The sequence below is a fragment of the Mangifera indica genome, chromosome 2, assembly GCF_011075055.1.
Source record: "Mangifera indica cultivar Alphonso chromosome 2, CATAS_Mindica_2.1, whole genome shotgun sequence".
Classification (NCBI taxonomy): Eukaryota; Viridiplantae; Streptophyta; class Magnoliopsida; order Sapindales; family Anacardiaceae; genus Mangifera; species Mangifera indica.
Genome location: NC_058138.1, coordinates 5,115,315 through 5,129,781, shown reverse-complemented (window position 1 = coordinate 5,129,781; position 14,467 = coordinate 5,115,315). Strand labels below are relative to the sequence as shown.

Sequence of the window (14,467 nt, the reverse complement as noted above, 5' to 3'; positions counted from 1 at the left end):
ATTCTTTGAAATTAAAATTTGTGTAAATATAGATCGATCTCTCCTTCGCATGGACATATTTCACTGTATTATCATCACTTGTAATCCAATTCCCTCCGAAACAAACAATAAATTTGACTTTTTCCATTTTTTACTTATAAACCTGCATTGTCAAGCAAAATTGGATACATTCAAAGTTTTTATCGAAAAAGGAATAGCCAATATCGCCTACACCTGGTTGGCAAGGCGATACATGCATGCAATCTCACCAATAGTAAGTGATCTCATCATTTTACTTCTTTTCTTTCCAAAATACAGAAAGCATTTATACAAACATCTTTTTAGTGAATATCTATGCCCCATTTGATCTATCAATGAGTATTTTAACTCTTTTAACGTACACATATAACAATATTCAACAAACAAAATATGGAATAAATGTTACCGTTTTTACAAATTACTAAATTTTATCATAAATCAACTACTTTAGTAGACAATCTTTGGTTTGCAACTATTACACAAAGAAGTACAGAAGAAAGAGGTATAGATCAACACTAACGTTGATTAGGATGAGTTATCTGCAAGATCTCTGAAAATATATTTTGCTTCTTTAGTATTGAAAAGAATATTTGTTGCTTGTGTTTATAAAGATGAAGATAAGGGTAGTTTTGGTATTTAACTAACAAAGTGGTATAATTGTTTAACGAAAAAAATGTAAGGTAAAAATGTATAGACGAGCCCAAAAAGTGGTATCTTTTTTAATATTCAGATTTAAATTTTTACTTGGACATATTTTTTAACCATAAAAGCATGATAAAGCTAGGGATCATATCAAGGTTTATTTTTCGCATGGTGGATTAGTTGAGCTGTTTGTAGATTGCTTTCAAAAAGTTTACAAATTCACCTAATTTAATATTTATGTTAGGGTGGATATAATTAATGTTAGAGGTAAGGTTGCCATCGAATTGAGTTGAGTTTGAGTTTGAGTTTGAGTGGCACAAGTATTTACTTGGGTTAAGTTTGATAAGACTGTTACTCGACTTGGTGATTTTAACCTAGGCTCCTCGAACTTTTCTCAAACTATATAGTCTTTAAAATGTTGTATTTTATTTAGTTATTTGAGGATGTAAGAATCATTTTTTAAACTATCAAAAGTTATATTAAAGTTTAAAAATTTGATATACACTCTAATTTTTTTCAAATTTTCAAAACCCTTTAATTTTTTTTTTTAACCATTCTATCATTTTAAAAAATTGCATTATCCCCTAATTTTTTAAAAGAGAAAATAAAAGAAATAAGGAAAAAAAGAAAAATAAAAAGAATAAAGGGAAAAGAGAAAATAGAAAGAATAAGAGGAAAAAGAGAAAGAAAAATCTATACAAAATGATATTCTTGCCTCTGAATAAGAGGAAAAAGAGAAAGAAAAATCTATACAAAATGATATTCTTGCCTCTTCACTTAATGAAATTCACTAACGGAAGTGAATGAAGAGTGGGAATCTGGCTTTTCAAAACTTAAAGGGTGGACTTTGTCATTTCAGCAAACATTAGGTGGGAAATAGCCTTTTATTTTAATTTTATTGATTATTCTTGATCATGGTTGATTTGAATATATACCCAACAATGTATAAATAAATATTGCAAGATTCAATAACTTCCAACAAATCCTTGTTTTTCATCACTCAAAAAAAAAAAAAAAAAAAAACCTTGTCCTGTTTTATATTTTTTATTAAAAAATCTATCCAATCAAAATCAATAAAGATAATATTAGCTTTGGAGTCTAACATAATGTTTTAAAACCATAATTGGATTGTCTAATCGAACTAGTTCAATTAAGAATCAATGATCAATTTAATTCGGATTAAAACTGAATTTAACTATTAAATTAGATGAACTTGGGATTAATTTGAATGAATCGCATGGTGTCATGTTAGCTCGACCAATGATGCTTACATGATAAAAAGACTTTAAACCAAGACCGGGGTATACACCATATAGTAGAGAACCATTATTGTTTAACATAATTTAATAAATATATTTAATAAACTTATTTAATTTTTTTTTATCTTTATATTATTAATTATTATTTGTGGCTATGAGTTTATTTCTTTTCAGCTGAATTTTGTGATAGCCTAGGTATTATTTTGGTTAATAATATTTTAACGTTAGGTTATTAAATTTGCTAATTTAGATAAATTTTGTAAGATATTCTTAACTTGAAACTTTAATTTCTTTTTGTTGCTTAAGAAGAATGTTGTTTTTTTCAACCACAGGGGTTAGTAAAATTAGTGAAATATTAAAATAAATAGCAGATTTGAATTTGAGTTTCTATTACGCTTATGAAATTTTGATTTACCTGATGCAGTAGTTGTAAGTCAGATTATTATATCCTAAGTTTACCTGTCTAATAATATAGGCAGAATTTTTTATTACCAATAAAAAATATATATTGCTTTTTCCGACAATCAAGCAAAATACAGATGACGTTATTTGAAATAAGGCTTTTATTTCAATTTGGAATGATTTTATTTATCATTTGATCTTTGAACTAGGTTGTAGCATTTATTTTATTTATGTGACACTACCATTTAAATTTGGATGAATTTATTTTATAAATTTATTAGAAATTTAAAATTTGAATTATGTCATTGGTGTGTAATATCACTGGTTTGACCAGTTAATACCTGAACCAACTCAATGTTTTGTCTAAAAACATTGATATAACATAAATTTGTCAAAAGGGTCGGTCTGGTATATAGCACAACCCACAAGGGCACGACCTGCAATTTCTGTGGGTCGTGCTAGACCTATTGCTTCTGCAGGCCGTGCTGAGGACTTTAAGGTTTGGCTTACAAAAAATATAAAAATTAAATAATAATTTAAAAAATGACCTGTAGGCATGACAGACCACACTGAATGTGGCATGATATGATTTGCTGTCATGTCTAGCCTATCATAATACATTATGATATATTGGTTTATGATTTGGAAAGAATATTTGAAACTAAAATAATATAAAATTAGAATTATATTTCAATATTTTTAATATCTAAGAATACACAGAACCCAAATATAAAAATATGTAAAAAGCTAGGGCTTAAATTTGACTCCAGGACTTTTTCAATATCACAAGCAGCTTGTCACGTTTCATATAATTTATAAAAGAATAAATCCAATCTAAATAAATCAATAATGAAAATACTTATCATGTTTCACACAATTGATTTAAAAAATTAATTTAATCTAAATCAATCAACAATGAATAACACTGGATTGGCTTCTGATTTGAAATTAAATTTTAACAACCAAACAATATTTAGAAATAGTTGACATATATAAGGTTGGATTCGAACTTAATTGAGCTTTAAACAAGAGTCAATTTGAGTCAGAATATCGGGCTTGAATTAGCCAAAATAGTGAATAATGATGCTAAGAAGAAGAAGAGTTGTTAAAAAAACAAAAGAATTGTCAAAGAAGAAGAGTCATTTACGAAGAAAAAAATCGTTAGAAATAAAAGTTTAGGTGTGACAACACCAACGAACCCTCAAACTTAAGTTGAATTATCGAGTTAGAGTTTTAGTTTGAGTTTAGATCATTTGAGCTTAACATAAATTCGTCTCTCAATTGGCTCGACTCGAATCCACCCTTAGAGATGTATAATAACTCATGTTAACCAGCTCCATGATTTTCATCACTCAAATAAACAACTTACACATTTCACATGCTGTATTAAAAAATTAATCCAATCAAAATTAATCAAGAATGAAAGATGTTACTAGATTAATGGCTTTATGCACATGAGAATTTTCCGCATACACATGTATATATACATTATGGTTTGTTCCTATTTTAAAGGATGCCAAGTTTGGTAGCTTGTAAAGCTAAGCAAAATGGCTCAGATTGTGGGTTCAGATGGAATAGAGTCACTGAGAATTGAGTTAGCAGAGATTGGAAGGAGCCTGAGGTCTTCATTCAGGCGCCATGCATCAAGTTTCAGAACTAGCTCTGCTGTAAGCTTTGGGAGAGATGATCTTGATGTTGAGTATGCTTTGCAGTGGGCTGCCATTGAGAGATTGCCAACTTTTGAAAGGCTGAAGTCGTCTTTGTTTGAGACTGATGGTGAAGGAAAAAGGGTTGTTGATGTCACCAAGCTTGGCTCTCTTCAAAAGCATATATTCATTGAGAAGCTTATCAAGCACACTGAGCATGATAACCTCCAGTTGTTGAAAAAAATAAGGAAAAGAATTGATGAGTAAGTCTCTTTTTCTGGTTTGCGAAATGATAACTTATTTGATATGTTTGGAAGCTTAATTTGATACTCTACTAATGATTTTGTTTTTAGAATAAAATTATGCTTACAAACAAATATTACAAACTTATCTATATTAACTAAAGTGATAACTTGTGATTGGATGATATGATTGTTTACATTTTTTTTTCACTTAAAAATGACCTAATCAGATATTACTACCTCAATTTGTACCTATAATAGTACTTTTGTTTTTAAATTTCACCATATGCCATTCATTGTTGGGTCGTCTAACCTAGGTTGGGAAAATGGGTTAGATGTTAGTGTGTAAGTGTGAGGAAAAAACTCATTCATGATTGCAACAATTTTACCGAAAAGTTCACCACAGTGATTGGTTGACATGAAGGTCCAACTAGTAACCTAGTACTCCCTTTAAGATGGCTCATTGTCAAAAGTGTTGAACAGTTAGTCCAAACTATGAGGGATTTAAAAGGGCAAGGTGTCACCATATGAATGTGAAGAAAAACTTCATTCTTTGAACCGTCTTTTGGGGGTGAGAGAGGCCCAATAACATGTGACACTACCCTTATAATTTTGTTGATGTTTGCATGAACTTCTAACTTAACTAGTATGTTTGGAAGCTCAATTTTTTATTAGTTTATGGTGATCTTCTTTTCAAACTTTACTCAAATATGCACCTACTAAGTAACGGATAATGTTGTGATTTTAACTTTTGCAGAGTTGGTCTTGAATTGCCCTCTGTGGAGGTAAGATTTAAGAATTTGAGGGTGGAAGCTGAGTGTGAGATCGTTCAGGGAAAGCCACTTCCAACTTTATGGAATTCTCTTATATCTTCATTATCTGTAAGTATCTTCATCTTCTGAGAACTGATTACAAGCAAATTGAAACAACTTACATGCTAATTAGACCTTTCTTTAACAGGTCTTATCATGGCTTCCAGGGTCCAAGTCAGTACAAGAGAAGATAAACATCATTAATGGTGTTAGTGGCATCATTAAGCCTCGAAGGTAAATTTGACAGATTTTTATGGCCAAATTGTATTTATAATCGCTTTATTTGCTTGGCAATTTACTTGTAAATCCATGTCCAATTGGTGGGTTCTGCAGGATAACTCTTCTGCTTGGCCCTCCGGGTTGTGGGAAGACTACCCTCTTGAAGACTCTCTCAGGAAATCTTCAGAAATCTCTAAAGGTTTGAGACTTCTTAATACTTTCATCAATTTCATTTCTGTTGGACTGTCATTGTATCGAATATTCAAAGCATACATTTGATTTTGCAGAGAATCTACTCGCACTTCCAATATTGAATGTTGAATTTCTGAAAACTGATATGATATTGAATGTATATACTTGTTTTCCTTTGCTTCAACAGGTGACAGGGGAAATCTCGTATAACGGTTACATGCTAGACGAGTTTGTTCCTCAGAAAACTTCAGCTTATATAAGCCAAGAAGACCTGCATATAGCAGAAATGACTGTGAGGGAAATACTTGACTTTTCAGCCCAATGTCAGGGTGTTGGAAGCCGAGCTGGTACGTTTCCTTGAGTTCAATTCAATGATTTCTTAGTTGCAACTACCTTATCAATTCTTACTCATAGAACTATCTTTTTTTTGACTGCTCAGATGTCATGATGGAAATCAGTAAAAGAGAGAAAGAGGCAGGAATTGTACCAGATCCAGACATAGACACTTACATGAAGGTGCCGTTAGCATTCTTGTCTAGTTTCATTCTACATTATTAAACAATTGATATAACAACGTTCATGTCGGTTTTATTCAACAGGCAACATCTGTTGAAGGACTAAATCGAACCCTTCAAACTGATTATGTCTTGAAGGTAATTCTCTTTAATTTAGTTGTAACTTGTAATTTTGCTTTTAAGTTCATTTTTTTAAAATTTTTTTTCCTTGGCTCGCCAGATTCTTGGACTTGATGTCTGTGCTGACACGATGGTGGGAGATGTCATGAGAAGGGGTATCTCCGGAGGTCAAAAGAAGAGACTGACTACAGGTAATTTTGGCATCAGGTTTAAAGGTTCATCAGATAACTTCAAAGGGTTGTACTTTCAAGGGTCAATTTTTCATTGACTTATGCTGGCTTACGCAGCGGAGATGATAGTTGGTCCCACAAATGTTCTTCTGATGGATGAAATATCAAATGGCTTGGACAGTTCAACTACATATCAGATTGTTGCCTGTCTCCAGCAGATGGTGCATATCATAGATGCTACTGCACTGATTTCACTTCTTCAGCCTGCACCAGAAACCTTCGAACTCTTCGATGACATTATTTTGATGGCAGAAGGAAAGATTGTGTATCAAGGACCACGCAATCAAATTGTAAAGTTTTTTGAGGATTGTGGTTTCAGGTGTCCTGAAAGAAAAGGAGTAGCTGACTTTCTCCAGGAGGTAAGCACATTACAGGAGCTTACAATCATTTCTTTTCCAAGGTTAAATTTATGTTCTTCACCCTTTTATCTTTGATTTCTTCATTGGCAGGTGATATCGAGGAAGGATCAAGCGCAATACTGGTACCGTACTGAAGTTCCATACAATTATGTTGCAGTTGATATGTTCTGCAGGAAATTCAAGAAATCTTCTCTAGGTAAGAAGCTTCGTGAGGATCTCTCAGTGCCATTCGATAAGTTGAAAAACCACAAGGATGCTCTTTCCTTCGACATGTATTCTGTTTCCAATTGGAAGCTGTTTAAAGCTTGCATGTCAAGGGAATTTCTTCTCATGAAGAGAAATTCTTTTATCTATGCATTCAAAACTATCCAGGTTATATTTATGCTTCATAGCCTTTAATAATTTATCTTTCTGTGTAATGGCCGGAAAAATTTATAACTTGTAAGCACTTTCCTGTTACAGATTATCGTCATTGCAACTATTGCGATGACTGTCTTTATAAGGACTCGGATGGGCATTGATGTTATTCATGCCAGTTACTACATGGGAGCCCTGTTCTTTGGACTACTAATACTTCTTGTCGATGGCGTTCCGGAGTTGACTCTGACTACTGCAAGACTTCCAGTCTTCTTTAAACAGAAAGAACTTCGCTTCTACCCCGCTTGGGCATATGCAATTCCAACTGCTATTTTGAAAGTCCCTCTTTCAGTAATTGAATCTGTGGTGTGGACATGTCTTACCTACTATGTCATCGGATACACCCCTGAGGCCTCAAGGTAACTTTCACCTGAGAACGCTATGTTTTTAGTGCCTTTACGGATTAATTCTGTATATAGTTGATTTTGTTGATCAAATGATAGATTTCTGGCATATAAATGTCTCTGTTGATTTCAGGTTCTTTCGCCACCTTATTATACTTTTTGCTGTGCACTTGGCATCAGTCTCCTTGTTCCGATGTTTGGCATCCATCTGCCAAACCGTAACTGCAGCTATGACAGCCGGTGGTTTTGGAGTATTATTTGTCCTGATATTTGGTGGCTTCATTATCAAGCATCGTAAGGATTATGCAATTTTCTCAATTCTGATAGCAGAATTTTTGCCTGGAAGAACTAACCTATGCTGTGTTTTTGGTTACAGCCTCTATGCCATTGTGGTTGAAGTGGGGTTTTTGGGTTTCCCCCCTTACATATGGAGAGATAGGCCTTTCTGGAAATGAATTTCTTGCACCTCGATGGCAAAAGGTGAGTCTCGCATAGCTGAAGTTATGGCATTTTCTGATTAGGACAACACTCTGCATTGTTCTTGACTGAAACTTAAAAGTAAATCAAAATCTGGAGGAAGAAACTCACTGCATTGTGCTTCGTTATGTTAATGTAGATGCTGTCTACAAATGTTACAATAGGGACAGAAATACTCAACAGCCGTGGACTAAACTACGAAGGATATTACTTCTGGATATCACTCGGTTCCTTGTTTGGATTCACTTTATTTTTCAATACCATCTTTGTCGTGGCCTTAAGTTTCTTGAAGCGTAAGTTACTCGGTCGAGCTTTCATATTTTAACCAAAGAAAAATCATACTGGCATAAGTTTCTTAAATCAATTTTTATTGCAAATGCAGCTCCTGGATCATCTCGTGCCATGATTTCGCAGGAAAATTTTGCCAAGATACAAGGAATTCAAAGTTCCATTGACGGTGAACATTTAGAAAACACTGGAAAAAATCCTCCTAATCAAGGATCTATAAAAGGTTGATTCCATTTCTCATATTGAAGCCTGTTCTTTCATATTTGTTTCCACTTACAATGTCTGACTTTTCTTCGATATTTTCAGGCAAGATGGTCTTACCTTTTCAACCACTAACACTAACATTTGAGAACATGAGCTACTTTGTCGACACTCCTTTGGTACTCCTCATTAACCGCTCTGTGTCGCCTTCGTTGTCATTGCAGGATACTTGTTTGTAGGAATTAGTTCTAATTATATAATTTGTACATTGGTTTTAGGAAATGAGAGAACATGGATTTGCTGACAACAAAGTTCAATTACTTTCCGATGTTACGGGCGCATTGAGGCCTGGTGTTCTTACAGCATTAATGGGGGTTAGTGGAGCTGGAAAAACAACTCTTCTTGATGTTCTTGCAGGAAGAAAAACTACTGGCTATATTGAAGGGGAAATTAAAATTGGCGGGTATCCAAAGGTTCAAGAAACATTTGCTAGAATTTCAGGTTACTGTGAGCAAACTGACATTCATTCTCCTCAAATCACAGTAGGAGAATCTCTGATGTTTTCTACGTGGTTACGGTTGTCTCCTCAGATTGACTCTAAAACTAAAACTGTAAGAACAACATTATCTTCTCAAATAGTACTGATACAATTTATGCTCATGTTCAAGTTGCCATTGGCATATTCTGACAGGCATTTGTAAATGAAGTCCTAGAGATCATTGAGCTTGATGAAATTAAGGATTCTTTAGTTGGTCTCCCAGGTAACAGTGGTCTATCAACTGAGCAACGCAAGCGCCTCACAATAGCCGTTGAGCTTGTTGCCAATCCATCTATAATCTTTATGGATGAACCAACAACCGGGTTAGATGCACGAGCAGCAGCAATTGTCATGCGTGTTGTGAAAAATGTAGTTGAGACTGGAAGGACAATTGTTTGCACTATCCACCAACCAAGTATTGACATATTCGAAGCATTTGATGAGGTAAAATCCGAATTTAGTTGTGAAATTCTGATCTTTCTTGAAATCAGTTTACTGATGCAACAACCTTTCAAATTCAGTTGATCCTTTTGAAAAGGGGTGGGCACGTGGTCTACTCAGGAGAATTGGGAAAGCATTCAAGCAAGCTTATAGACTATTTCCAGGCTAGTTTTCTATAAATGTACTAGTTCTAAAATATGCATTTCCTCCTAAATTTTCTGGCTGCTAACAAGTTTTAATGACAGAGTATCAGTGGAGTACCGAAGATTAAGGACAATTACAATCCAGCAACATGGATATTAGAACTCACTTCTGCATCTGCAGAAGCTGAACTTGGCGTAGATTTCACTAAAATATACAAAGATTCTGTTCTAAATGAGTAAGCTCAGCTCCAAAGATCATAAAATGTGAATGTAAGATGAAGATTTTTCTCATGCATTAACATTTTGTAGGAAAAACAAAGAGCTTGTAAGGGAGTCAAGTACTCCGCTTCCTGATTCAAGAGATCTGCATTTCCCAACACGCTTCACGCAAGACTTCTGGGGGCAGTTCAAGAATTGCCTATGGAAACAATATTGGTCTTACTGGAGAAGTCCTTCATACAACTTGCGTCGAATCATGCATGTTGTGATAGCAGCTTTTCTTTTCGGCGCACTCTTTTGGAACCGAGGAAGGAATATGTAAGTTCAAATGTTGTTTCTGATATGCATTTCTCATACTAATGGGATAACTGTTTGCATTGCCAGTATCTAACTTTCATGTTGTTGGTTTTTCCTTTCCATCTGCAGGGATGATCAGCAGAGTTTATTCAATATATTTGGTGCATTTTATGTTGCAGTGATATTTTTAGGCATAAATAATTGTTCAACAGTCATTCCTTATGTTTCGATAGAACGAACTGTTATGTATCGAGAAAAATTTGCAGGGATGTACTCACCATGGGCTTATGCATTTGCACAGGTATAATAATCTTCACAACTTATATAATTGTTGATACAAAAAATCTCACATCGAATAGAAGTCTAGGGTCTTGAGTCAATATAAATTCATTGTCTCCTTTATCATAAGACACCTTTTATGTGCAAAACCGTGAGACTAACAAAGTCCAAAATAGACAATATCTTAGCAACTTTAAATGACCTATTATGTGTGGATCAAGACAACATCAACAATGGCTTTTTATGTGGGAATGATGCTAGGTGCTCTCCCCAAGCCCCTAGGCCCCATCTATGAAGATAATGTCAGGTGCGCTCCCTAGGTTTCTAGGTTTGTGGGGAGGATACCATAAGCTCTCCCCAAACTCAACTGGGAGTTGTGCTGATGTAAAAAAATCCCAAATTTAACAAAAGCCAAGGGCCCTGGATCTCCCTCTACGTCATGATGCACTTTTTAAAAGAAAAACCATGAGGTCAACGAAGTCCATAGTGGACAATACCTTGACGCTTTAACTGGTCCAACATACTCGGATTGAGGCTACATTAGCAATAATAATATTTATATGCATTAATTTGTTTTGTAGGTGGCAGTTGAAATTCCTTACATATTTGTCGAAGCATTTGTGTTTATAATAATCACCTATCCAATGATGGGATTTTATTGGTCGGCATATAAGATTTTCTGGTATTTGTATGCCTTTTTCATGACAATGTTGTACTTCAATTATCTGGGCATGCTCCTTGTGGCATTGACACCAAATGAACTGGTTGCCGCAATTCTAACCTCAGTCTTCTACACCTTATTCAATTTGTTTTCCGGATACATCATGCCTCAACCGGTAAGCTATAAACTATCAACAAAACTATGAGCACTCAGTTTTACGTATTTAATTGGGTATTCAGATAATTTATCACTGTATGATTGGATAATTTTGAACAAAAACTATATACATTTTTTTGCAGCACATTCCCAAATGGTGGGTCTGGTTGTATTATTTAATCCCCAGTTCCTGGACACTGAACGCTTTGATCACTTCACAGTATGGAGATATCAGTCAGGAAATTAATGCCTTTGGAAAAACAACAAGTCTATCTAGCTTTATCAAAGATTATTTCGGTTTTCATCATGATCGCTTGGCCGCTACTGGTGTTGTTCTTCTTTTATACCCTGTAATATTTGCTTCTCTTTTTGCATATTTGATTGGAAGGTTGAACTTCCTCAGAAGGTGAAACATTTGCAGAGATGAACATGTTGCACATTGCCTTAAATGCCTTTTTTCTCTTATGTGAATTTCTTTACATTGTTAACAATATTGTTGTCGTCAATGGTTATATTGTAACTTTTCTAAATTCCTCCAACATATTATAAATCAGAAATTTGTAACTCTAAAATTTTCATGTTGTTGGTTTTTCTCTCTATGCCATTTGTCGTAGGCCAATTGCTCCCTAAAGTTACTGTGAAACACCTGGTACACATCTAATAATAGCACACAAAGAAAACACTATAGAGAATGCTGAAAATGAGAGTTTTATTGCTTCTTGTTCTTCTTTCAACTTGATACAACTGTTAAACAATTGACCCTTTATAAGCATAAACTTAAGAAATATCTAGCTAAGAAATTGTATAACTGACCATAAGAAAAGTCGAGATACTAGTTGTATAAGAAATTATCGTTAAGTCTTAAAATTCTCTAGACAGAACTTCCCAACAAAATCTACCAGCACATTCTGGCACTTGGGTTGGTTGTGTTGCTTCACATGTGGGTTGGACAAACCCAAAATGAGGCTGGATACTGGAAACTAAGTTGTTGTCCATGGACTGCTTTTGTTATGTGCGTGTGGGCTGTGCAGGGACAACGAACCGCCACAGTCACAACTGGCGGCTCGTGACAAATTGCTTTTAGGTAGTTAATTCAGTAGGAGAGTAGTCGATTTTATATGTCCATGTAATTGCTCTAGGTAGTTAATCAAGTAAACGAAGTGGTTCATAACTCCACTGTCCACTTTCCCTGCAGTTACATTCTTGATGGGAAGAATGCATATAAAGAGCCATGTGTAGGTTCCTAAACTATTGATTTCTAAAGTTATATATACACAATCTTGATTGATTATTGTCTTTGCTTGTATCACTATTAGTAATATCCTCTGGGAGGTCATTTAAATTAAAGTTATTATCTTTTAAATCAACATAAAGAGAAAATGGTGAAAAACAAATATGTAAATCATATTTAAAACTATAATAATAATAATAATTCAGTAGTCATGTTACCAATTTGACCAAAGAAACAATGTCAAGTGCAAATAAATGTTTCAACTACATTAGGTTGGCTTCGAGCACCAATTTTCAGTAGTAGTGTTACTAATTTTTGGATTAGTTTGGGTCATTCGGGTTGGTTTTGTTTCAACCTGAACACTACCTAATTTTTTTGGGTCAACCCAAATCTGACTGAAACTATTTTTGGTTTCAAAAATTATAACCCTAACCTTATTTTTTTTTATCATGTCACATTGGATTAACAGGTTTTGTCAAATTTTGCTAAGCCAACATGCAAGCTCAAGGTGGTAATTAGATATAACAATTCAATCTGTCAAATCGGATCTCTGGGTTGTACCTCAACAAACAAGGAGGAGATTCATGATAGGATCGACAATGAAGATTGGAATAGTGATGGTTAAAATCCACGTAATCAAAGACAATATAGGAATATATATATTTTTAATTCGTTCCCTTCTTGACAAGCCCCTTCCCAAGTTTATGTCGTTTTTTACATATATCAAAATTCCTTGAATATCAAAATACTCTTAAATTATTCAAATACGCCTTAGTACATATTAAATATTTCATTATTTTTTTAATAGAAAATGAGAGGGGAAGTGGGGAGAAATTATTATTATTTTTTTCTGCACGAAATGAGAGGGGAAGCGGAGAGAAATTTTCAGTCATAAGGAGATGCGGATTTTCCATCACTTTCATATCAAGGAAAGGGAAAGGCTTTCGTTCTAAAAACAGAGATAGAAACTAGGGTATTCAGCTTCTCTTCACCACATTGCCATCCCTAAAGGTAATGCATATTCCAATTTAACGTACAATCCATCTTGAGATTAAAAAGTAAATCCTTGAAACGTCTTTGGTGGTAAGCTTTTGTGAAGACATCAACAATTAATCGTGGGAGCAGACAAATAGTAAGTCAACAGTGACTGGAGCAATGTCTTATAGCAAACGAAAGTGTACAAAAAAAAAAATTTTGTGGAACGTCTGGCAAATCTGTAAGATTGGATTAAGTCAAAAGCGTATTAAAATGTTGTATCACAATCCTATCGAATCAAGTCATGTCGGTATTGCACTTCCAAGTTTTATAATTTATTAATAAAAAAATATTATGTTGAACGCCTGGAATAATGGCGATGGCATTAGTTGCTTATCTGCAGAGAGCCAGCCAATTGATTATTTTTTTTATACCAAGTAAATCAGGAGAAGAAATGCGCCCCTTGAATTTCGCATAACTGAAATCATCGATTCTGTTGCATTTAATTTTTTATCATAAATATATATTTTTTAGTGGAGTAAGATTGGAGTTGTCAGTTCCTATTATCACGGTTTCAGGTGCAATTATCTTGACATGGCCACCAAAGAAAAGCGGTGGAGAGATGCTTCAGGATTGAAGTTATGTGCCGTATTAAAGAGGAGATTTAGGTCATTTTAATATGGCCAAAGGACTTATTCCATCCAAAAATTACTCTTTTCCCAAATTCTTATATATTATTTTTTAAAAACTTAAATACCTATTCATAAACTATTAAAATTAACCAAATCCATTAATTTTAAAAATTTGTCTTTTTTCTCCCTTTAAACCTTAAAAATTAATAATTTCCTCTTAAACCAAGTTTTGAAAAGTATCCTTTCCCACCTAGGGTTTTTTATTCTTCAGTGCCATTTCTGACGACCACTCTCTCCCCACCTCTTCTTCCAGTCAACCATCCAAAAGTTGGGAAGACAAAGTGTCCAAAAGCTTCATCAGGGAAGATGATGCTACAACTTTGTCTTCCCAACTTTTGGATGACCAATCAGAGGGAGAGATGGGGAGAGAGTGGCCATTGGAGGAATAGAAAAGAGAGGTTGCTAGAGATGACATCGAAGAATGAAAAAAACTTAGAGAGAAAAATATTATT

General features: G+C 34.2%; 1 protein-coding gene across 3 annotated transcripts; it reads left to right on the top strand.

Annotated features, from left to right (window-relative positions):
* The first annotated feature begins 3,868 nt into the window (after nucleotides 1-3,868).
* On the top strand, nucleotides 3,869-11,527 carry LOC123209368 (pleiotropic drug resistance protein 3-like). Of its 3 annotated transcripts, XM_044627375.1 has the most exons (24): nucleotides 3,869-4,230; nucleotides 4,967-5,090; nucleotides 5,170-5,255; nucleotides 5,355-5,439; nucleotides 5,620-5,779; nucleotides 5,872-5,948; nucleotides 6,032-6,085; nucleotides 6,168-6,258; nucleotides 6,355-6,656; nucleotides 6,747-7,028; nucleotides 7,119-7,432; nucleotides 7,551-7,711; nucleotides 7,794-7,897; nucleotides 8,034-8,187; nucleotides 8,277-8,405; nucleotides 8,489-8,562; nucleotides 8,662-8,994; nucleotides 9,075-9,365; nucleotides 9,443-9,526; nucleotides 9,608-9,741; nucleotides 9,815-10,042; nucleotides 10,151-10,322; nucleotides 10,882-11,136; nucleotides 11,261-11,527. In XM_044627375.1, exons 1-24 carry the CDS (start codon nucleotides 3,869-3,871, stop codon nucleotides 11,525-11,527), a joined length of 4,323 nt encoding a protein of 1,440 aa, XP_044483310.1. The 3 variants fall into 3 exon arrangements, with proteins under 3 accessions (XP_044483310.1, XP_044483311.1, XP_044483312.1); XM_044627376.1 differs by lacking the exons at nucleotides 3,869-4,230; nucleotides 4,967-5,090; nucleotides 5,170-5,255; nucleotides 5,355-5,439 and having other exon boundaries at nucleotides 5,635-5,779; nucleotides 8,277-8,313; nucleotides 8,442-8,562; XM_044627377.1 differs by lacking the exons at nucleotides 3,869-4,230; nucleotides 4,967-5,090; nucleotides 5,170-5,255; ... (2 more) ...; nucleotides 8,277-8,405; nucleotides 8,489-8,562 and having other exon boundaries at nucleotides 5,635-5,779; nucleotides 8,034-8,191; nucleotides 8,730-8,994.
* Nucleotides 11,528-14,467: the final 2,940 nt, after the last annotated feature.